At 35.7% G+C, this 25,017-nt stretch overlaps 2 protein-coding genes and 1 long non-coding RNA gene across 7 annotated transcripts; 1 reads left to right on the top strand and 2 right to left on the bottom strand.

Moving 5' to 3' along the window:
• Window positions 1-6,605: 6,605 nt before the first annotated feature.
• Window positions 6,606-8,671, top strand: LOC149394908 (uncharacterized). 3 transcript variants are annotated; one of them, XR_016297214.1, is made up of 4 exons: window positions 6,606-6,957; window positions 7,545-7,598; window positions 7,732-7,881; window positions 7,990-8,671. It is a non-coding gene; the product is annotated as an uncharacterized LOC149394908 (long non-coding RNA). The 3 variants fall into 3 exon arrangements; XR_016297212.1 differs by having other exon boundaries at window positions 7,729-7,881; XR_016297213.1 differs by having other exon boundaries at window positions 7,527-7,598; window positions 7,729-7,881.
• Window positions 8,672-12,618: 3,947 nt separating this feature from the next.
• LOC149394907 (nifU-like protein 2, chloroplastic) lies at window positions 12,619-13,669 on the bottom strand. Of its 3 annotated transcripts, none has more exons than XM_089615676.1 (3): window positions 13,582-13,669; window positions 13,242-13,429; window positions 12,619-12,771 (listed from the first exon to the last, which is right to left on the bottom strand). In XM_089615676.1, exons 1-3 carry the CDS (start codon window positions 13,652-13,654, stop codon window positions 12,661-12,663), a joined length of 372 nt encoding a protein of 123 aa, XP_089471802.1. In that variant the 5' UTR covers window positions 13,655-13,669; the 3' UTR covers window positions 12,619-12,660. The 3 variants fall into 3 exon arrangements, 1 of the variants encoding a protein (XP_089471802.1); XR_016297189.1 differs by having other exon boundaries at window positions 12,625-12,771; window positions 13,559-13,634; XR_016297190.1 differs by having other exon boundaries at window positions 12,625-12,771; window positions 13,242-13,407; window positions 13,582-13,607.
• Window positions 13,670-20,767: 7,098 nt separating this feature from the next.
• On the bottom strand, window positions 20,768-21,538 carry LOC149394906 (uncharacterized). Its single transcript, XM_089616077.1, has one exon. It carries the CDS (start codon window positions 21,475-21,477, stop codon window positions 20,896-20,898), a length of 582 nt encoding a protein of 193 aa, XP_089472203.1. The 5' UTR covers window positions 21,478-21,538; the 3' UTR covers window positions 20,768-20,895.
• Between the last annotated feature and the right edge of the window lie 3,479 nt (window positions 21,539-25,017).

Below are 25,017 nucleotides of genomic sequence, written 5' to 3'. Positions count from 1 at the left end.
GCACCTCCAGAAGTTAGAAGTGAAACGACCATCGCGATCTGAGATGATGGATAGAGGAACGCCATGCAGTCTCACCACGTTATTCACGTATAGCTCAGCCAACTTCTCCACGGAGTACGTGACCTTCATCGGAATAAACCTAGCAGACTTGGTCAAACGGTCCACCACTACCCAGATAGCATCATAACCCTCAACCGTCTTAGGTAATCCAACCACAAAATCCATTGTGATTTGTTCCCACTTCCATTTAGGAACTTCGATTGGCTGTAATTCTCCAGCTGGTCGTTGATGTTCGGCTTTCACTTTCTGGGAGGTAAGACATTTACTGACAAACTTTGCAACGTCACCCTTCATTCCGTTCCACCAAAAGTGTTCTCGGAGGTCTTGATACATCTTCGTGGAACCTGGGTGGACTGAATACGGTGTCTCATGTGCTTCGGTAAGAATTTGTCTTCGTAACTCATCTTCGTTGGGTACACAAATCCTTCCATCGACAAAGAGTCATCATTCTCCGAAATGGAAAATTTTGACTCTTGGCTTTCCAACGCATCGTCTTTCAACTTTGCCATCTCCGGATCACGCATTTGCGCTTCCTTGATCCTCTCAAAAAGATCTGACTGTAAGGTCATATTGGCTAATCCTTGTGTGACAATTTCAACTCCCAAATTGTTGATTTCATCAGTGAGTTGAGGTGATAATGCTCGCATCATCGATAGCCTAGCCTCATTCTTCCTACTTAAGGCATCTGCTACCACGTTTGCCTTTCCAGGGTGGTAATGGATACCACAGTTGTAGTCCTTAACCAATTCTAGCCACCTTCTTTGCCTCATGTTCAACTCCTTTTGAGTGAAAATATACTTTAAGCTCTTATGATCGGTAAATATCTCACACCGAACACCATACAGGTAGTGTCTCCAAATCTTAAGGGCAAAAACCACTGCGGCTAACTCTAAATCATGAGTAGGATAATTCCTCTCGTGATTTTTGAGTTGTCGTGACGCATAAGCCACTACTTTGCCGTTTTGCATTAACACAGCACCAAGACCTGTCTTTGGCACATCGCTGTAAATAGACAAAGGTTCTCCACTTTCAGGAACTATTAGGATTGGCGCGGTGGTGAGTCTTCTCTTTAACTCGCGAAAACTCTCTTCACATTTCGCGGTCCACTCATACTTCTTATCTTTCTTCGTGAGGGCGGTGAGTGGAGCGGCTAATGTAGAAAACCCTTCAACAAATCTTCTATAGTAGCCCGCTAAACCGAGAAAACTCCTGATCTCTGTCACACTTCGAGGCGGTTTCCAATCATTGACGGATTCTATCTTGGAAGGATCGACGGAGATCTCATCCTTAGAAACCACGTGACCAAGGAAATGCACCTTATCCAGCCAAAATTCGCACGTCGAGAATTTGGCATATAGTTGATGTTGTCTCAACGTCTGTAGTGCAACTCGCAGGTGCTCTTCGTGATCTTCGGCACTCTTAGAGTAAATCAGAATGTCATCAATGAAGACAATTACAAATTTATCCAAGACGTTGCTAAAGATCCTATTCATCATGTCCATGAATGCCGCAGGTGCATTAGTAAGTCCAAACGACATGACCGTGAATTCGTAATGACCATAGCGGGTGCGAAAAGCAGTCTTTGGAATGTCATCCTCTTTGACTCGTAGTTGATGATAGCCGGATCGCAAGTCAATCTTTGAGAATACCTTCGCTCTTTTGAGTTGGTCAAACAAGTCATCAATCCTAGGAAGCGGATACTTGTTCTTGACGGTGACCTTGTTAAGCTCTCTGTAGTCGATGCACATACAGAAAGATCCATCATTCTTCTTCACGAATAAAACTGGTGCTCCACATGGTGAATGACTTGGGCGGATGAATCCTTTATCCAACAACTCTTGAAGTTGTGTTTGTAGCTCCTTGAGTTCAGCTGGCGCCATGGAGATAGGTCCCGTACCAGGTAGTAATTCAATCCCAAAAGAAATCTCACGCTCTGGAGCTAAGCCTAGTAATTCTTCGGGAAAAACATCTACATAATCCCTCACTACCGGCACGTCGTTAGGAATTGCTTCTACATCCTTCGTCTTGTCCACTACTGACGCTAGGAATCCATAACACCCTTTACTCATCAATCTTCTAGCTTGTAATGCTGACACCAACATCTTTGATTTCTTGAGTGGCCTTCCTTCAAAGGTAAACCCTCTTCCTGTTACCGGCTTGAAGATTACTCTTTTACGGCGACAATCGATCATTGCATTATTCTCGCCTAAGAAGTCCATACCCAATATGGCATCAAAGTCTTTCATTTCTAAGACAATGAAATCACTCTTTAATTCTTGTCCACCTATAGTTATCGATACTCCTTCCAGACAGTACTCCGATAACAACTCATCACCAGACGGTAATGCTGTCCTGAAAACCTTCCTAGTTTTCACTACACTATCGCCTAATTTCCTAGCCAGTTCTAACGAAATAAAACAATGTGTAGCACCAGAGTCAAACAATACCAATGCGTCAAAATGAGCTATAGGAAGCTGACCTGCTACCACATTCGAAGAGCTGGCTAGAGCATCAGCGTTGGTGTAGGCGTAGATGCGGGCTTCTTGTGGTGGTGGAACTTGGGTGGTTGGAGGTGCTTCTAAACGACCTTGGGAAAACTGTGGCCCTTCGATGGCAGCTTGCATGAAGTTAAGTCGTCCATTTGGGTTGTGCTGCGGATATTGTCCATTCTGAGAGGAATTTGATTTCGGACAATCCTTGAGAAAGTGACCAGGCTGACCACACTTGAAACAGGTCATGGTTCCCTTCCGGCACTCTCCACGATGCATCTTCCCACAAGTCTTGCATACTGGAAAGGTCGTTCCCTCTACCTTGACCTTGTTGTTGGCGTTGCCACCGTTTCCAGGATGACTTCTCTTCTTTCCATTCCCATTCCATTGGGGTTGTGCCTTGAAACCTTGATGGTTATGGTTAGGCTGGGGATTTCCTGATTGGTTTGGTTTCCTGTTGTCAGGTCCTCGGTTTTGGCCTTTCTCCTCTTTTCGAGCCTTGTAAAACTGGGCTCGTTCCTCCTTTACTTGGATCAAGTGATACTCGGCTCACATGGCACGTTCGAGGTAGTCGGCTACTGTGGTATGTGGCTGACTTCCACTATCAATGGCTAAGGCTAATTCCGGTCGGAAAATTCCCATCATCCGTCGAACTCTTTCTGTCTCTGTCGGAACCAAATGAGGGCACAGTCTGGCCAATTGATTGAACTTACTAACAGCTTCAGTCACAGTCATCGTCCCTTGCTTCAGCTCCGTAAATTCCTTCTGCTGAGTATTCATCGCTCGCATGTTGAAATACTTACTGTTGAACTCCTCGATGAAGTCTTCCCAAGACATAGCGCGTGTGTCTCTTCTAGCAGCAACTGTCTCCCACCAGTATCGTGCATCCTTCTTCAGAACAACATATGACTTTCTCAATTTCCGAGATATTCATGAAGTTGAAGATCTTCTTCATCTCTGACATCCACTCATCAGCCACTAAAGGATCAGTCGATCCTTCAAAATCCGGAGCTTTCATCCTCCTGAACCTTTCGAACAGATCATCAGCCACAACAACTTAGCCCATCTGAGGTACATTCTGGGGAGGTGCTGGTGTTGCTTGTTGATCCTCTTCCACATTTCCATTCACTTGGGGGATGTGGTTCCTCAACTCTTGTATCTCCACTTCTTGGGCTTCGATACGTTGTAGCAATGCAGTAACGAGTACCGCAAGCTCTGGCTGGACCGCTGGCTGAGGTGCGGGGGCTAGACCGTCGGGATTCACTGCTGCTCCTTGTTGTGCGGGAAACGGAGCGGCATGACGATTATCTTGCATTGGGACATCAGCGGCAATTCTGCCTCTTCCCCTACCTCGACCTCGTGGCCTTCCTCTACCTCGTCCACGAGCAGCTTGAACGTTTTCCATCTAAGAAAAAAAAATTACGACTAAGATATAAACAAAAAAAAGTACTAACTTACTTGAGTAAGGGGAAGCCGTGCGATCGATAGCGAAGGGGGGTCGTAGGTTCGTTGCTCTGATACCAACTGTGACGACCCGACTTTTCGGACCGTCTTACTTATCGTACTTTTTAAAACTTAAGAAAATTTGAGGTAAATTTTTTTTTAAACATAACTTAAAATATAAGTTTGGAAACTCATAACCTAAAAATAAATTTTCATTTAAAACTTGATGAACGAAAACAACCAAAAATTTCGAAGTTGCATAATCGGAAATTAAAACCCAAAAAAATACCATTGTGAAATAAATACCATAAATAAAGTCGTAACCTTTAACGAAATTGAAAAACATAACTTTAACCATGAACAATAAAACCTTGGGTTTGGATTATTGAAAAACTGAAAGCAAAGCGGAAGTCTTTTATTTTCGAAAACGGCAACCATAACCCAACCATCTCGCTATCGCCGCCGCTGATCCACCCTCCTCACTTGTTCATATGTTGTTTACCTACAACACAGACGTATATACATAGAGTGAGCTAACGCTCAGCGAGAAATAACTATAACTCACAAAACATAAGTGATAATATAAAAATGCATGACTCGGTTATTAGTACTTTAAATTTTAACCGTGACATGAGATACCCTATTAAAAGTCTATCGTATTTTAGTTCGGGGGTCCCCTAGAGTAGCCGTACCGATTTCAGTGTACACTTTGGTAACGAACCATGGGGCTGCGACCTCCCATAGTACGCCCCGTCACATACATAAACATATGAGGAACTCTCTATGTGAGCCCGTAGTTCGGCTCGAGAAATTCCTCTAGGTACCTCCGTAATTCGAGGCGGTACGACTCTCTTGCTTACTTAACTTATTAATCGTGTTTATTACGTTAAAAGCATGAGCGACATAAGATAAAAACATACATGATAACATAGCTAGAAACATAAGACGTGTTATAGATATTCTAACACACAGCATAAGATAATAACATAAACTCACATATCGTCATATCATATCATTACAAGCACATTCCGAACAAACACGCACACACAAAACTTCACACAATACATAAATACTTCATATCACATAATACGTATTATATATTTTTTTTAACTAATCCGTGTTGCAGTGAGATTATTCTCACCTGGATATCGGAATTACGATCGAAGACCGTCGAAGGAAAAAGATGCTCTTAATGACTCGGAACCTAAACGGAAAAGGTTGACTATTACTTATCAGGTAAGAAAAGGATTTAATACATGACTTAGTTTCTGGAAATTTTCAGAAACGAGATCCGACATGAAATTACTAAAATACCCTTGGCTATTAGGGTTTCGGAGAAAACTGAAACTCTGGAAAAACTTTTGTAAAAAATCAAGTACGTATAAAATATAATTTTGAGCACTTTTTGTAAAGGCATCACGGCCAAAATAATATTTTAACTATTTATTAAAAATAAAAGAAGTGCTAAGATCTAACTTTAAAGTTTTTGTCAAAAACTGTCTGCGCACCGTTTTGAAAATAATCTGAAAATATTCAGTATTTGATAAAAAAAAAATTCGATTAAAGGTTTAGATAGAAGACATTTAAACCTAAAGTTTCCAAAAAGAATCAACGCAAAACGAAATTTGTTGAATCCAAAGTAAGCGTTTAAAGTCTGAAAATCGGGAATAGGTCTCAGGTCTGTGCGCTGATTTGAAAATAATTGAAAAATATTTTGTATTTTATAAAAATATTTTTCGATTGCAGCTTTAGATATAAGACACTTAAAACTAACTTTTCCAAAAAGAATCAACATAAAAACAATTTTTTTGAAACCAGCACAAGCGCTTTAAGAAATCGTTTTCAGGGAATCCGAACCAGAGAGAAAAGAAAGCATACCTAATTGGAGTTACGATTTTTTCAAACCAAGAGATGGATGGGGGAGAGAGAGCAGAGAAGAAGCGTTAAAAGAAGATGAGGGGATGTTTAAATAGGGTTTAAATAAACCCTAAAAGCCCAAACCCTAATCCTACTTTTAATATTAATATATTAATTATTATTATTATTATTATTATTATTAAAACCTACACTATGCACACGCTGATTTAAGTAAGAACTTATATTTATATATAAACATATATATATATATATATATATATATATATTATTTTATATTATATATCAATTAATTAACACAATATCAATTAATGTTTATATATATATATATATACTATTATGTTAACTTTAATTTCATATAATATATATATATATAAATTATGTATAATAATTTATTTATAATATATAACTTATAAATATTATATAACTTATATATTATATCCATATTTTGTAATCTAAAAAAAGTATATTAAATTCAAAGACACTCTAAAGAACACATAAAAATAAAACTTCAAAAACTACCACATAAATAAATCATTTACTACTACTTTATTAAAAAAAAACTAACGTAACTTGAACACACAAATTTTAGCTTTTTAATTCAGTTAAAAAAAATTGGGATTTCACAAAAGTCGCACCTAAAAACTCACAAAAAAAAATGGCGACCAAATCCCTCGGCCAAATACACTACAACAAATACTGGCAACAGCCACAAATTTTTTTCTCGGTAATAGCCGCGACAAGTCGTGGCTATTTAGCCACGACATTTGAGGCTACAGCCGCGACTAGTCGCGGCTGTTTGTGGCTGTTTAAATTTTTTGCTAAAAAAAAAAAGCGGTCTTTCCTTGGCTCAAATTTTCGGCAAAAAAAAGAGCGTTCGCTGTGAAGTTATTTTTCGCGAAATGAGGTATATGTTAAGTCTTTTTCTCATTAGCCCTCTCTCTCTCTCTCTCTCTCCAAATTTCTTCGCCCAACCGCCGCAGCGACCCCCCTCTCTCCCTCGGCCCTTGGCCCCGTCGACAGCCCACTTTTCCGCCAGCCACCATGTCTCACCTCCTCTGCTCTTCCCTCGGATCCATCGCCGAGCAAGGTAAACTTCTAATTTATCTTCTTTGGGTCGGATTTCAAGAAACAAGTTAGGGTTTTTTTAATTGAGTTATGAAATTGAGGGTTATTCGATCATAGTTTGTGTTTATTGTTGGATGTCCAAGTCAAATTCATTTCTGTATGTGTGTGTATGTGTATGTACGTGTGAGTCCATGAGTGAGTGAGTGAGTGTTTGTGTTTGTGTGTGTGCTTGAAGGAATTCATTTTCGAAACCGTTGCGATTTCAATACTCTATATGAAATGAATGAATGGATTATGTATTGATTTGGAAAAAGGTTAAGCCATTGATTCAGTTTGTTGCAAATATGATTTGGGTATGTATCCTTTTTTTCTTCTTGCTGTAAGTAATCCCTGAACTGACCCATTTTTTTATTTTATTTTAATTTTATTTTTATTTTTTATCTCTGGGTAGAAGAGGTTTTACTGTGAAATTCATTTATACTGTGTATTGGACTGGAAAGTATTTGGAAATTGAGACTTTATTTGGTCTTGTGGTTCAAATGGAGGGGCAATCTTGATGATGGTTATTACGCTGCAATAATGGAATCATAGTTCTAATTATTCTCTCAGGTCCAGAAAACATTTCTTCAAGCTGGCCAAGTTTTCATCATCGTTTCTTTGAAGGTGAAAGGACATTTTATTTCTATTTTCCTTTTTCTGAGTATTATTACTACTATTGATTTTACTATAGTGATATGGTCCCTGTCTCACCGTGTCCTTTTTATTCATTGCTGTGATCTCTTCTCAACTGAAGTAGAAGGAAAAAAGCCGTCGAGATTGAGATCTTCATGCCCGGTGTTGCTTCCGAGGCACCGAGATGATTGTGTTTGTCTTAATTCTGATCGATCGAGTATGCCATGTGGCAGAAGCTGGAGCGCTGAACACAGAGAATGACATCGCTGCCCTCGTGAGTGTTTTTGTATCCACGCTGATATAGTTAATTAGCTTACGAATAATGTCACATTAAGCTTACATTTTTCTCTTCTCTTTAATTCTATACACTCTTATATATCAGTGACATCATTTGGTTAGAGCCAAAAAAAGTGCATCAGAACGGAACTTACGCTGTCGAGACTCAAGTTCACATCTAAAAAAGATTTGGTCTTGTCTTGAGAATTGAATCTCTGATCAACGAGCCTATCCAAGCAGCCGCGAAGCCACCTCCGAACGCCCACCTCATGTAAGTCTATCGTGTGATGTGTTTGTATTATGTGATGTGTGTGTGTGTTCTCATCTCAGCCTTATGTATTGTGTGGTATATTTGAGTGTGTATGTGTTATGTGGTGTGATCTGTGGTGTAAGTATTATGTGCGTGTGTATATTTTTGTTTGTGTGTGCTGTGTGTGAGAGAGTATTATGTGTGTGTTATGTGTGTGTGATGTGTGTGAGAGAGTATTATATGTGTGTGTTCTGTGTGTATGTGTGCTTATGTGTGGTGTGTGAGTTTGTGTGTGTTTTTGTTTATGTGTGGTGTGGTGTGTGTTTTTTGTTTATATGTATTTCTGTGTGGTGTGTGAGTGTGAGTGAGTATGAATTGTTCTGTTTTTGTATCCAGAAAACATGTGACCACAATCAAGACAAGCTGATGCGTGCTCAAATTTTAGCTGTTTTAGTGTGTTTGTTTCTTTCTTTTATAATAGACTAGTTTTAGTTGTAATATATTGTGTTTATTATATGTACAGTATATATATACATATAAATGCAGATAAAAAAAAATCCAGCTTTAAAGTTGCAGTCTCCTGCCATTTTTTTTTTTTTGTTATATATCAACAACAGCCGCGACAAGTCGTGGCTGTTGCTAAACAGCAACGGGGCAACGGCCACGACATTTGTCGTGGCTGTTGTCGCGGCTGATCTGGCAACAGCCACGACTTTTGTGGCAACAGCCACGACTTTTGTCGCGGCTGTTTCCGATATTTGTTGTAGTGATAACCAAATCCCTCGGCCGAAACACAACCCAATCCAAATATCCAGAATTCACAAAAAAAAAAAAAATCATTACAGCCTCAACACATCATCAAGCAGAATTCCTCAATTCATAAAACACATCCAAAACTTCATACGGCCAAGTCCACATATTACTCAAAATTCGTCCTAAAAATCTAACAAAATTCAAACCATGCCTTTCAACCCAAACATTAAACAATTTCATAATCACATCACAACATCAAACTCAACACACGGCCAGCGTAAAAAAGACACGGCCAACACCAGAAACACACGGCCAACGTCAACTGATTTCCATAGAAGCCCTAAATTCAAGTTTCAAACCCTAGAAAATTTGGGGCTGAGGTCGAGGGTTCTCGAGAGGCCTCTCGCCGCGGGAGCAGAGGCCGAGAGGGAGGTTTCCGGTGAAGGCGTTGGAGCTGAGGTCGAGGGTGCGAAGGGCGGCACCCGAATGTCTTCCACACCGGAAAATTGTATTTGTAGTAATGAAATTTCTTCATTTGGGCCCGTAAGTCGGCTCGAGAAATTCTTCTTAAGACCTCCGTAGCTCGAGGCGGTACGACTCCTTTGCTTATCTCTATCTTTTCCCTTTTTATTTTTGTTACATGCACGAATGACGTGTGACATAAAAAATACATGATAACATGACTAGAAAAAGAACCTGATATAAGTATTCTAATTTATAACATATCATCACATAACATATCATACCATATCATATCATCACATAACATATCATATCATATCATATCATCACATAGCATACCATACCATATCATATCATAAACTCAGCATATCATAACATATCGTTCATAATTTATCATACCATACCATATCATATCATAAACTCAGCATATCATAACATATCGTTCATAATTTATCATACCATACCATATCATATCATATCATTACATAACATACTTTACCATATCATATCATAAACTCCGTATACATAACATATCATTCATAATTTATCATATCATACCATACCACACATATGTCAACAATCAAACAATTACAATTTCAAAAATATTATAAACTCATTCAGATCATATAATACTTAATATATTTTTGAACTAATATGTGTTGCAGTGAGATTATTCTCACCTTGACAAAACGGGAATAAAGCTCGATCTCTGGGTCGAAGACGGATTGGAAGCTCTACTTGACTCGAAACCTAATCGGGGTAAAATACTATCGGGGATCAGCTAAGAAAAGGATTCAAGACATACTTTAGATTCTGGATGTTTTCAGAAACGACATTCAACGTGAAATTACCAAAATACCCTTGGCTATTAGGGTTTCGGTGAAAAACTAAAACTCTGAGACAACTACTGTAAACATTCCAGTACGTATAAAACATAATTTTGATCACTTTTTGTAAAGGCACCACGGCCAAAATAATTTTTTAACTATTTATTAAAAATAAAAGAAGTGCTAAAATCTAACTTTAAAACTTTTGTCAAAAACTGTCCGCGCACTGTTTTTAAAATAATTAAAAAATATTTTGTATTTGATAAAAATATTTTTCGATTAAACGTTTAGATAGAAGATATTTAAACCTAACGTTTTCAAAAAGAATCAACGCAAAACCAAAATATTTGAATCCACAGCAAGCGTTTAAAGTCTGAAAATCGGAAATAGGTCTCAGGTCTGCGCACTGATTTGAAAATAATCGGAAAATATGTTATATTTCATAAAACTATTTTTCGATTACAGATTTAGATAGAAAACACTTAAAACTAACTTTTCCAAAAAGAATCAACGCAAAAACATACTTTTTGAAACCAGGACAAGCGTTTTAAGAAACCGTTTTCAAGGAATCCGAACCAGATAGAAAAGAAAGCATACCTAATTAGAGCTACGAATTTCCAAACAAAAAGATGAATAGGGGAGGGAGAGCAGAGAAGAACCGTTAAAAGAAAAGGATGAGATGCTTATATATAGTTTAATTAAATCTTAAAAGCCCAAACCCTAAAAACCGAAACCCTAATCCTACTTCTAATATTAATATATTAATTATTATAATTATAAAGCATACACACATGCGCTGCTAATACACACATGCGCTGCTGATGGTATATCAAGTTATATTACATTATATAAAACCACATATATATATATATATATATATATATATATATATATATATATTACTTACTGCTATAATATATATATAGATATTATTATAATATATATATGTGTATATATATATTACTCACGTACATATATTATATATGACCTTTAATTTATAACAATACATGTAAAAATATGTATCTTTATACACACATGATTTATTTATAACATAAATAATTTTGAGCAGTGTAGCAAAATAGCCAAAATGAAACTATGAAATTTGTTTTTAGCTTATGTTTCACAACTTTTAGGGAAATAGCCAACAGATTTATGTGGCAATAATTAAGGTCTGATTTGCCCTTATTTATAAACAAATTCGTCATTTTATGTCTCCTATTTGTTTCCTCCATTTTTTTTACATAAAAACTTCAAAAAATCATATCTATCTCATATGAACTCGAAATTGAGTGATTCCAAATCCTACGGATTCGTGACGCCGAGATCTTTAAAAATAGATCCATTGTGTTTGATGAAAAATCATGTTTAATACCATAGATGTAAAAAATCACGTTACTACCTTAAATATGGAAATAACTGATTTTTTTTGAAATTATCGACATAAATATAATTTTTCATCAATCACAATGGGTCTATTTATGAAGATCTCGACGCCACGATTTTGTAGGATCTGAAATCACTCAATTTCGAGTTCGTATGAGAAAAATACGAACTTTTGAAGTTTTAATGCAAAAAAATTATTTGAAAAAAATATGAGAGAGAAAACGACGAATTTGTTAATAGATAATGGTAAATAAGACCTTAATTATTGACACATAAGTCATTTTTGTTATATTCCTAAAAATTGTCAAACATAGACTAGATCCAAAATCACATATTTAAAGTGGCCTTGTTAGTTACAAATCTCAATAACTTATATATATATATATATATATATAAATATATATATATATATATATATAAATAATATCCGTATACGAAATTCAAACAAAAATACCCTAAAGCATACATACCACATCACTAGTACAAAAAAGACATTTGGGTGCGACTTTTTTCGCACCCAAAAGTCAATTTCCGCACCCAAAGATACCTTTGGGTGCGACTTTGGGTGCGACTTTTCCGCACCTGAAAGTCCGCACCTAAAGGCCTTGGGTGCGAGAAGTCGCACCCAAAAGTCATGACTTTCGGATGCGACATTTAGGTGCGACTTTTCGCACCTAAAGTCGCACCTAAAATGTCATAAAAATCCATTAAAAAGGCGGGTAAAAGAGCATTGGGTGCGACAAAGTCGCACCCGATAGTCAAAAGTCGCACCCGATAGTCAGTTTTGGGGAAAAAAACAGTACTTTAGACGTCGCTCTATTATAAAGTGACTTTAAATCTTTGAAAAATGTAATTGTTAACTGTGATTTAGTTGTCATCTGATTTGAAAGTGACTTTGATTCTTAATTTATTTATAAAATAAAAAGCAATTAAATGACATTACTTGATTTAATTTAATGAAACCTGTTATAAGCAATTAAAAATAAAAGGCTGAATGAAACTTGTTATATTGAATTGCTTAATTGAAAAATAAAAATTATACCTAAATGGTCCATAACACATAATACACAGTATAAAAAAATTGTTATAGCAATTCACAAGTTCAAGCGATTGGTCTCAATAAACGGATTTTGACAATTGGCTCCTCAATCCCTTCCAGCTCCAGAGACCCTCCTGCCGTCGCCACCAGGTACGGCCTTATTTCTTCTAGTACCTGAAATCATTATCACCGCCACCAACAAAACTTATCAACTTATTACCGTGTCTTTTTTTTATATATACAATTATTTGATCTGGGCTTCGCAATTCTGATCCCACGTGCCTGTCTTTGCAGAAGCTAAATTCCAAATAAATTAAGCTGTGCTTGCATTGTTGTATTGGTTAGAAACGGAAGAAACAAACAACGAATTCGGCTGAATGATAATCAAGTACAGTTTTATGCCATATTAACACGAGTGTATAGGTGTCCAAAGTTTGTCATATCAAAACTATCAAGACTTGGATTTCATAGCAAATGAATAAGCCTCTGCCTAGGAGAATTACAGCGAATGACTTCACACTGAATCCTATATTCCCTAGATCCTAACTACCTCACACCACCAAATAGCCCAGTCATATTTTTCGTTTCAGTTACAATCCTAAACAAGCAATCAGGATAAAGAAGTTGCGAGTGTGAAACGTTACCTTCTCTATGTTCTCTTCGTTAAGCTCCAATCCCATCTCTTCGTCTGCGATGGGCTCCACGGCAACTATTTCTGGGATTTTTTCCATCAGTCGACGCTCGATGCCCATTTTCATGGTCATCGTGGAGCTTGGACAAGACCCACAAGCTCCAATCCCGTCTCTTCGTCTGCGATGGGCACCAGTTACAACTGCGTTATTTGGCATATCCATTTATTAGCAATCAACCCTGGGATTTGCTATAACAATACAAGGTGACTGATATGATCAGAATGTTGAAAAGAGCAACTGTTATCCAAGGCATTGCAGTGACAAAATGCCTGATCAAAAGAAGCCAAATCACCGCCAAAAATAGCGGCAACATTCCTCCGCACACGATCAGCACCAGCCATTTGCTGCCACATCCTCATAGACATGTTCGACGCACGAGCGATGAACTGGCAGCTCCAATAAACTGAAGGAAAAGAAAGAAAGAAAAAACTCAAAAACAATTCGGTCAATTATGATACCATATAACGATAGCGAGCTCTTTTTTTTTTTCTTTTCAAATACCATATAACGCCGGGCCATCGGTTTCTAATTAGCAAAGCAAAGTAGATATCCCAGTAAATGCAAAAGCACTAAAATTGTCAATATAGTTTCTCAACAGAAGGGCAATTAAAAGAGTTCAGACCTCAAAATCAGCTCCAACGCTCTTAATGTTCACTGTTTGTATCTCATTGTGCTTGGCCCAAATTATTTTTCCGCTGTTGTCCATACTAGCAATGGGCACTTCACAACCAAATTTTACCATCATAGACCCTTCGTCATAACCGATCACCACCCTGTACAAGAGAACAAGAAAAATAAAAGAATAAGCACGCTATTTTCAAGAGAGGAAAAAAAGTTTGAAAATGCAAGGGAATCGCATGAATAATCATTTTACTCTTTCTAATCTCTGAGCGAGCTTCCTCTGAGATAACACAAGACATTAACACCACAATTGTTCCAATTAATATTCATAAAAAAAAATCGAGATCTGCAAAAGACCAGAGAAAGTGTAGTATTGGAAATTGGACAAAGTACCTTAATTTCGAGTCTGAGAGGCTGTTTAAACCATTGCAAAGTCAAAAGAGAAGTTAGTCAGAGCCAAAGAAAAATATACAAAGAACAAAACATAATCAATTCACATTTACTATATAAACACCATTAGGCATTCAAAGAAAAATCTAAAAAAAGGCCTTTAGCGTAATCTGAATTAGCCACGACGAAAACGCCAGATCTTGTAGAAACTTGCTAACAATATGCATACAAATTCAAGAGCGCTAAAAAAGTTGAATTGAAATTCGAATGGGTGAATAGGGTACATACAGAGCTTGCTCAAAATCATAAACCAATCATCTCAACTATCAGAATCATCACTGAATCAACCTCAGAATCATTACATCCGAAAATCCCAATTCCAGGATAATTTCAATCTGAGAATCATCAAAGCACGTCCAAAAATAAAAACCCCCAATTCATGAACCCTAACACCTAATTTTCGGCCAAACAAATCAAGAGAAAAATCCAACCAATGATTTCAATCTACAAACTCAAGTACTAATCGTCACAAACAAGCTCAAGCAATCATCCACAGCCAACAATTTCACGAAATCAAACAAGAAAATCAAAAATCCCAAATTTGAATTCCAATCCCTAGATCTCAAAATCCATTTCGGGTAAGAGAAATTCTCACCTTTGTGGCTGTGAAATCAACCACCGGTTCTCTCAGCCTCGTTTTCCGGCGTCTCCTCTCGGTCCGGCGTCCTCGGCGGCTCACGGCGTCCTCGTCTTCTCGGCTTAGACGCGCGCGCTCGAGATGGTATCGGGTCTCGGTGGCTTGCTGTTGGTCGAGCTTCCTCCTCCTCCGTGAGCTCACCCCCGTCGCTCACTCCCTCGCTCTCTTCCTCTCTCTCCTTCTCTCGGCTCTATCTCTCCTTGTCTCGGTCTCTCTCTTTCCCTTCCTCTCTTCTTTCTTTTCTTTCTTTGTTTCTTTTATTTTCGCAAGAAGATAATTTTTTGGAAGTGAAATTTGAGAAGTGAAATAAGAGGGAACAAAATCCCGCTAATTTTTTTGACGAAATTTGGACTTTTGGGTGCGACTTTGTCGCACCCAAAGGTATTAATGAACTTTTGGGTGCGACTTTTCGCACCTAAATTTAAAAAAATCAGCGAAAATTTTTAATTGCTTCAATATCTTTTGGATGCGACTTTTCGCACCCAAAAGTCTTTTTTGGTGCGACTTTTAGGTGCGAAAAGTCGCACCCAAAAGTCATCCGCACCGAAAGACTGTATTTGTAGTAGTGCATAAACAAATCATTCACTACTATTTTACTAACAAAAAAAAAAAATACTAACGTCACTCAAACACAAAAAATTTAGTCTTTTAATTAAACTTAAAATTTGGGATTTCACACTTGCTGTGGTTTCAAAAATCGTTATTTTGCATCGATTCTTTTAGGAAAAAGCTAGATTTAAATGTCTTCTATCAATCGAAAAAATATTTTTATGAAATACAGAATATTTTCCGATTATTTACAAATCAGTGCGTAAATCTGATTCGTTGGTCTAGCCTATTTCCGATTTTCAGACTTTAAAACGTTTACTGTTAATTAAAAAATTATTATTTTGCATTGATTCTTTTTGGAAACGCTAGTTTTATATGTCTTATTTTTTAAAAAGTAATCGAAAAATATTTTCATGATATACGTAATATTTTCTGATTATTTTATTATCTGTCCGCAGACTAGTTTTTCATAAGTTTTTAAAGTAAGATGTTATACTTGTTTTATTATTAATAAATAGTTCCGATTTTCTTTTGGCTGTGGTGCCTTCACAAAAAGTTCTCAAAATCATGTTTTATAGTTACTGGATGTTTTACAAAAGTTTTATCAGAGTTTAGTTTTTCCCCGAAACCCTAATAGCCAAGGGTATTTTCGTATTTTCATGTCAAATCTCGTTCGGAAAATTTCCAGAACCTAAAGTATGTCTTGAATCCTTTCCTTAGCTGATCCCCGATAGCATTTTATCCCACTTAGGTTTCGAGTCGTTTTGAGCGTCCAATTCCTTCGACGATCTACAATCGTAACCTCCGATATTAGTTCAACACAGATTAGTTCAAAAATAAATTTGATGAACATATTATTTATGACATGTCTTATATGTAGTTTAATATACTTAAGTATGCGTTTTACTATCTGATTTCGTGTTTGTTCTTTTGTGGTTTGATATTTGAGTAAGCTATGATTTGTAAGTTATCACTAGGACAATATGGAGCTTTAGACGCGACAAAAGTCGTGTCTAAAGCTCCCAGAGTCGCGTCTATTTACCTAATAGACGCGACATCAGACGCGACAATGGTCGTGTCTGTATGTTCGTGTTTGTTGGTAAACAGACGCGAGAAGTCGCGTCTAATGCTAGACACGACTTTCAGACGCGACAACTCGTGTCTAAATGTCGATTTTGTTGTTGGCTAAACAGACGCGGGAAGTCGCGTCTAATGCTAGACACGACTTTCAGACGCGATAACTCGTGTCTAAATGTATTCCCGCCTTTTGGCGGGAGAGAAACAGACGCGACTTCTTGCGTCTGAATAGTTTTGTGAAATTTCTACAGACGCGATAAGTCGCGTCTAAATATGTTCCCGCCAAAAAGCGGGAAATACTTTAGACGCGAGAACTCGTGCGGGGCAGAGATGATTTGGATTTTTGGGAATCGCTGGACCTGAGAGAGTGACAGTGAAGGAATCCAGAGTCTCAATCCAAAACCCACAGGAAAATAGAGATTTTAGCAACCAAAATTCATCAAGAAAGGGGTTTCAAACCCTAGAAAACCTTGAAGGAATTTCAGAGACCAATTGAGGAAATTGAACGCAATTCTTACCTCTTAAAGCTTCACCGATGTCGACTCTTTCTTTTCCGGTGACTTTCCTCGGTCCACCGTCCTCGTCTAGCTCGCCGCGATTTTCTTGTTCTCAGCTGGAGCGCGCGCAAGCTTGAGACGGGTCTTGGGGGTTTTTGGCCGCGCGCAGGGGGGAAGAAGAAGATGGTAGGAGAAGAAGATTATGAGTCGGTGATGTTGTTGTGGTCTGTGGTTATGTATGGTAGAGAGAAGGGTCGAGAGAACCAAGGAGGGATATATAGAGACGGCCATCAATTTCTAGGAAACTGGCTCGCGCGCGGATCGATCGGAAGGAGTTGATCGAGGGAGTGGAAATCGTGGGAGAGAAGTCTGGTTAATTTAAAACTGGGTATCGAAATCTTTTTATATATTTCTTCTTTACCCTACAGACGCGACTTCTCGCGTCTCTATCTTTAGCGGAATAAATATAGTCGCAAAATTTTCTCAATATTTATACCAAAGTTTAGGTATTCAGTTGAGTTATCCTACAGACGCGACATATCGCGTCTATTGCCTTTGCGACAAAAAATATAGAGACAAAAATTCCAAAATTATTTCACCCGATTTTTACATATTAAATCGTCTCTATTTATTTATTTTTTGTTTACCTATAGACGCGACTTCTCGCGTCTCTTACTCAGATTTTAAGCCTGCCGCGACATGTCGCGTCTGTAACCAAAATGAAATTAATAAAAATCGGGATAAACATCGCGCTAAATTTTTTAGTGAAATTAGTTATCAGACGCGACAAATCGCGTCTGTAGTACCAAAAGTAGCGTCTATTTAGATGCGACAAGTCGCGTCTGAAACTTTTCGTGTCTAAAGCTTCACTTTGTACTAGTGTATGTGTTGATGCTATATATTAGATATAATTTAAAGTAGTGATTTATGTCTGGTAAGCTATGTGGTGTTAAGTTAAAGTAGATTCGAGAATGTACATGTTTTATTATTTAGTCATGTTTTTGTATGAGCATATGCATGAAAGTTTTTATTTGCATGTCATATCTGTACGTAACGTAATTCTCAAAGTGAAAAGATAAAGATAAGTAAGGGAGTCATACCGCCTCGAGAGGTATCAAGGAGAAGTTTCCCGGGCCGAGGCTCAAATGGGAAAATTTCTCGAGCTGAGTCCCTAATATGTTTATTAGATAGAGCGAAGTGTGGGACCTTGCAACCTCATATTTTCGTCTCTAAAGTGCGCACCGAAATAGGTACGACTACCGTAGGGGCACCCCGAACTAAAAGTTAATAGAATCAAGAAAAGGAAGATCAGGTCATCAATTAGTTTTAAAATACTAATAACCGGTTCATGCATTGCATTACTCTTTTTTGTGAGCTTTATATTATTCTAGCTTAGCGTAAGCTCATCTCTTCGGAAAAAAAATATACGTCTGTATTGTAGGTAAACAACTTGCAAGGAACTAAGCAGGGCGGACTAGCGGCGTCGATAGCGAGAGGCTTGAGTTATGGTGTTCATTTACAGAATAAGTCTTCCGCTACAAGTCTTTAAGAAATAAGTTTTAAAGTTTTTATTTTCAATTATTTCAAAGTTATGAAGTTTCAAAGAGTTTTCTAATTTAGTTGAGATTTAGAATATGGATTATGTTTTAATATATTTTTTAACGCTATGTTTAGTTTCAAATTCGTATTTTCAATTTTGGTTAAGTACTTCTCATGAAATGTTCGATATGCAATCTTCATATTTCTTTTATTTTTGTTTCCTTTTCTAAATTCTTAAAACTTAAGCTTTCTTTTTATTCGATGTGTTTCTTTAAAAAAAAACAAATCCTTCAAGTTTTCTAAAGAATTTTCTAAAATTTAAAAAGTAAGATAAGTAAGGCGGTTTGAAAAGTCGGGTCGTCACACCGCTGGTCTTTAATAGGCTTTGGGCTGGTATTATATTGGACCATTTAGGCCCGATACAAGTTAAAAATTAAACTACAATATTTTGACTGATATTTTGAGTAGCGATATTTTGGCTGTTACAACATATCAGCGATATTTTAAACTTTGGACAGGATTTACAAAATTATCTAACAAAAAAAAATTAATGAATTCAATGCAACCAATTATTAAATCTAAATTACTAATTGCATGTTTCATTTAAACATAATTTAATATAAATTTTTTGTAATATTGTAGAATAATCTAATACTCTAATACCAATTGTTGGGATTGCTAAAATTCATAAAACAAAGAATGTGATATATGTTGAAATAGATGAACTAGTTACAATTCACGAAAACGCGTTTTATTTAGGATTTAGATCTTCTAGCTTTGAATTGATTACGACTAATAACAAGTTATATATATATATATATATATATATATATATATATATATATATTTTGACCGATATTTTGAGTAGCGATATTTTGGCTGCTACAGCATATCAACGATATTTTAAACTTTGGATGGAATCTACAAAATTATCTAATAAAAAAATTAATGAATTCAATGCGATCAATTATTGAATCTAAATTACTAATCGCATGTTTCATTTAAACATAATTTGATAAAAAAAATTGTAATATTGTAGAATAACCTAATACTCTAATACCAATTGTTGGGATTGCTTCTTTATTCGTCAAAAATTCATAAAACAAAGAATGTGATATATGTTGAATTAGATGAACTAGTTACAATTTAAGAAAAAGCGTTTTATTTAGGATTTAGATCTTCTAGTTTTGAATTGATTACGACTAATAATATCACTGAACATAAGAATACAAATTTGAGACTTTGAGATAATCACACAATTTGAATTTCAACGTGTCTGTCACATATTTGGTGAGCGTTCTTTGTATTCTTAAGGATGGATCGACACCAAATTTTCTAAGTTGTTCCGGAATACATTAGAACAAAAGTATATGAAATTTTTTTTGCTCACAAATTACTCTAAAACCAACGAATCATAATAATTTTCTCATTTCGGAAAGAGTGTAAATCTCAAGGGAAGAGATAGAGGAAAAAAAAAGAACTCTAGCACAAGGAGAAACAAATATTCACTTCATTAGAGAGAGAGAGAGAGAGAGAGAGAGAGAGAGAGAGAGAGAGAGAGAGAGAGAGAGAGAGAGAGAGAGAGAGAGAGAGAATCTTTCACACGTTGAATGAATTAAGTGAATAAAAAGGTTATGTTATATCTAATTAATAGCGATTAACAAACTCAACCAATTCCTAACCGACTAGTCATGTGGTTCAATACAATTGGTTCAATTATACAATTATATGTGGCTTGATGACCTGGACTCATACACGTGACTATCACGTGATTCATTTAACTACATTAGAGAGAGTGTAACAAAGTCATATGATGAAAAAAAAAAACTTAAAAGGCACATTATGGTCCGTTTTACTATCAAGGTCAAATATCTTGATCAAATTTGTATGGGTCTTACACGCACATTATGCAATCCGGGCACGTCAGGCCAACGCTGCACATAAACAACGAGTGGCTGCTTCAGAGTTTATTACAATTCGCAAGGCGATTAAGTCTTCGCAGAAAGAAAAAAAAAAAAAGCACAATAAATAAATAAATCCGCTTTCTTATTTTAATAAACATAGACACAACACGTTAACTAAAGCTTAATTCCCAAGCCGGACATAGTTAAGTATATAAAATGTAATAAAGTCTGAGTTACAAAGCGGTAAATAAGTATATTGGACTGTACAATAATAATACAAACTTAATTAAAAGTTACATATAACTTCTATAAAAATTAACTTGTCTCTGAATTTATTTGTCCACCTTTCTCCCAAGCCTCACAAAAACGTGGCTCAGACTCCACGGGCTACAACTTATAACGGCTTCTCTATTATTCGGAGGATCCCAAGCCGGACTTTGCTCTCTCGAAATGATGTCCGAAAAAGACAGCAGAGACGAAGAATATAAAGACGAAGAAGAAGAACGAGAAGAACACGGAGATTTGCACTCAGATCTCTCATCTTTATTATGATTACGTTGATCGGACGATACTCTCATACGCGACGCGGTTTTCTTGCATCTCTTGATCCAAACCTTGGCAAGCCTGAGTTTATGATAGAGAGGCTTGTGAGCCGTTGGATCTTCGTTGATGGACGGCTTTGGGAGCCCTAAGCTGAGAATAGCCGGTGGAGGACTAAGTGGAGGGATCGCTTCTTCTCTTGGCGGGTCTTTGGCCATCCCGGGCTGCATTTCCCATTGAAAAGGAATCCCCTCGGTGGCGTTTCTGTAATAATAGACACGGGACGAACAAGCCCCAGCCGAGGAGTACCTCGAGAGAGTGTTCTCGTTGAAGCGAAACCCTTCATTTAACTTCTTAGGAGCCTCACAACCCATGATTTCAAATTTTCAAATAGTATGTGATATGATTGAGGTTATTGTGTTTTGTGTTTTGTGTTTTGTGTTTTGTGCTTTCTTTTGGTTTTAAGAAGTCAAAATGTTTGTGTGTATTTATATATATATAGAGGGTTGGTTTTTAAAGCTTGTGCCGGTTTTGAAGGGATTTAGGTTAGAGTTTTTGGGACGCATGATCTCTCTTTTTTTTTTTTTTGTAAATGTTAAAATAATGTTTCTTTTGAGTGACGAAAAAAAAAAGTGGTTTTTAATATTAAATAGCTAAGCCGAAGAGAGAAGATAAACTAAGTAAAGGTCAGAAGAGCTAATTATTTATATATTTGCTAAGATCAAGGGTACGTTAAGACATTTGGGAGGGTCATATATATATTATCAACATGTGCACTAACTAAAATTTACGACAATGGCTTGGTACGTAGCATTTGAGATTTATATTGATTCACTTTTATCGTATGCTTTATGTTTGTTTGTTGTAATGAAGTTTCTTTTTCTTATTTTATGAAGTAACTTAAGGTTTATTGCAACTCATCATAGAAACATTAAAGCATTTACAAATAAATTAACCAAATCGAAAAGAAAAATCCCGTTTTAGTCAATTAATATCAATCTAAGTAAAAAAAAAGAAATGGTTAAGCAGTTTTCTTTTTTCAGTTAGCTACTGTAAGTTTTCGATGATATTATTATTTAATTTTTTTTTATAGTATTTACTACCGCCCTAGACAAATTCACGTTTTATTGTAAAAAAAATTTCATAATCAATAAGATCCTACAAATCTTATAGTATGAAACCTTGATTAAAATAGTTAAATCATTGTATAAAAAGTTCACAACACCACATTTAACTTCATTATTATGACTTTTTTTTTTCCAGCGAAGACCTCTTCCAAAATGTATAATTGTGGGTATAAGAGGTTTTTTTCTTAATTGTGTGGCAATTTTAAAAAATATATCTTAAAATATAATAAAATACGGAAGCTAAAATACAAATATCCGCATGGAAGATCTACTCTCTTTTTTTTTTTCCTAAAAAAGCTTTTGGAGATTCTGTAATGCTTACTCTAAAACTATTTGTTTACACAGTAGTGATATTCTTTGTCTCTTTATTCAACTTCGGATTCCTATCTAATGATCCGGGACGTAATTCTGGACGTGAATAACAAAAAAGAAATAAGGTTTGATTTTTCTTGCTCGATTTTAAAATGTTATTTAGAAGGATTTTATAACTTTCACATTTTTAATTTAACTAATAAAAAAAGGAAATAAAAAGTTATCAATGTAAATGGAAAGAGAGAGGTTCGAAGTTTCGAACCCTCGGTACAAAAAACTTGTACAACGGATTAGAAATCCGACGCTTTAGTCCACTCAACCATCTCTCCCTAATGCACAAAAGAAAGTATAATAAATTAAATAAAAGTCAATATAGGGCTTCAAAAAATACTTTTATTTAATTTATCTGTAGAAAATGTATAAATTAATAATAATAAATAAATAAATCAAAAAGAACTTTTTTATTTTGTACAAAAAACAGGTATTTCCCCGGCCTGACCAGTACCTGCTGGGCCAGGTCTTTTTTGTTCCAATGACTAAATTAAAAAAGCGTTCTTCTTCAATTTTTTTTTTAAAAAAACTTCTTATTGATATTGAAACAATCATAAGAGGAACTTGTTAGATTCCTTTGATATTTGATATATCATCAAAGTTTCGTTTGTTTTCTTATTTTCTTTACTTTTTTATTTAGTAATAAAAAAATATCAAAATATAAGATAGGAACATAAGAGAATTGTGAATTCTTGTTCACTGCATTTTTATGTTACGACTTAAATAGTTTTGTCAAGCCATATCCGATAAAAACTTCTAATAAAAAAAAACTTGGGATAAAATTTGGTCCTAATCTCATTACGTCTTCTCTTTTACCAATAAATATCTTGTTCGACAAAAAGCAGATTTATACATATTAAACGGATTGTAGCAGGTATAGTTTAGTGGTAAAAGTGTGATTCGTTCTCTTAACCCCTTAATGGTTAAGGGGTCTCCCGGGGTTGCGTTATATGCCATTTCGATAAAAAAAAACTTATCTCGTAAAAAGGATTTACTCGTTTACCTCTCAATGAAAAAGTAGAGGAAGAATTTATATTCTCGTGATTTATATCCAAGAGTTAATTATAAATTTAAAAAATTGGATTATGAAATTACGAAACATCATTTTTTATTGGATGAATACTTCCATTTAAATGAATATGAGTAAGGAATCCATGGAAAAAATAGTGAATTTATTTCTAATCATAACTAAATCTTCGATTTTAGCTTTTTTTTAAAAAAAATTTATTAGGGAAAGATGAATCAAAATAGCTATTAAACAATGTCTTTGATTTATTAAAGCCATGAACAATTCTTTTAGCTCGATGGAAACAAAAAAGTTTTTCCTAAGGATTCTACTAAATAGAAATAGAGAACAAAGTATGTGATACATAGAAGACGATCGAACAACACAATAAGGGAATGAAGACGGAGAAGATCGAACAACACAATAAGGGAATGAAGACGGGGAAGATCACACATAAGTTAAAATATGAAATTTTTGTTTATTTAAGTATACGTAGGATGCAATCAAACAAAAACGACTAAAATACGAAGAGCAATGAAAAAAAAATATTGCCATTCAATTACAAGAATATTGTTTTAATCAAATTAATTTCAAGAATGCCATTTTTTTATTTTACAATATTACTCATTTTGTTAGTTGGACATTTTCATGTTATCTAAAACCTTCCCCAATTTTATACTTTGTGTTGCTAGGACTTGTCATTGACAAACAAGTTGTTCTATGGCTTAACGAGTACGTCAATTAATTTTGAATCACAAAACCTTTAAAGACAAAAATTGATTAAAATTTAATTGAAACCGGCGATTTTTTAGATCTCAAGAATTTACTGGTATATTTAGAATTCCTCACACGTTAATTTTATCATCCCCTTTTCTTTAATTTATAGTTTTTTTCAATCAATTAGAATTTCAGGTTAGTAATTTGCTGGCCATGATTTGGTGCAAAATTGGAGGCTTTACCATGTTGAAGTAACCAACTAATGCTTCTATTGTGAAGGGACCGATTCATTGTATACTTATTGTATCTTGTACACGGATGACTTGACTCGTGAGGTTATATTTCTCTTACGCAATTATTTAATTTGTAATGACTAACGTAGAGATGACCAAATAATTGAAACATGACCCCAGCAAAAATAATATATTACATTATATGCATATTCACACCGACTCTTCAAACAGAAATCACTAAGAATTTAGTCGGCACACTTCTTAGATTTAAAATAATCACATTGATGATCTAGTTTATTGATAAATGTAGAGTGGAAATAACTAAATGTACGCTTGTGAATAAGTTGACTATATAAGGTTTTATATACTTTTAAGAGATAAGCAACGTTCCGGCCGCGTAAGTATTTAAGAAACAATAGTTTATAATTTTATTTTGATATTTATTCAATTAATTAAGAAGATGTGATA

Source organism: Urtica dioica, chromosome 5 (genome assembly GCF_054948205.1).
Source record: "Urtica dioica subsp. dioica isolate 48M chromosome 5, U.dioica_male_clone48M_v1_H2, whole genome shotgun sequence".
In the NCBI taxonomy this organism is placed as follows: Eukaryota; Viridiplantae; Streptophyta; class Magnoliopsida; order Rosales; family Urticaceae; genus Urtica; species Urtica dioica.
This window is presented reverse-complemented; position numbering and strand designations above follow the sequence as displayed.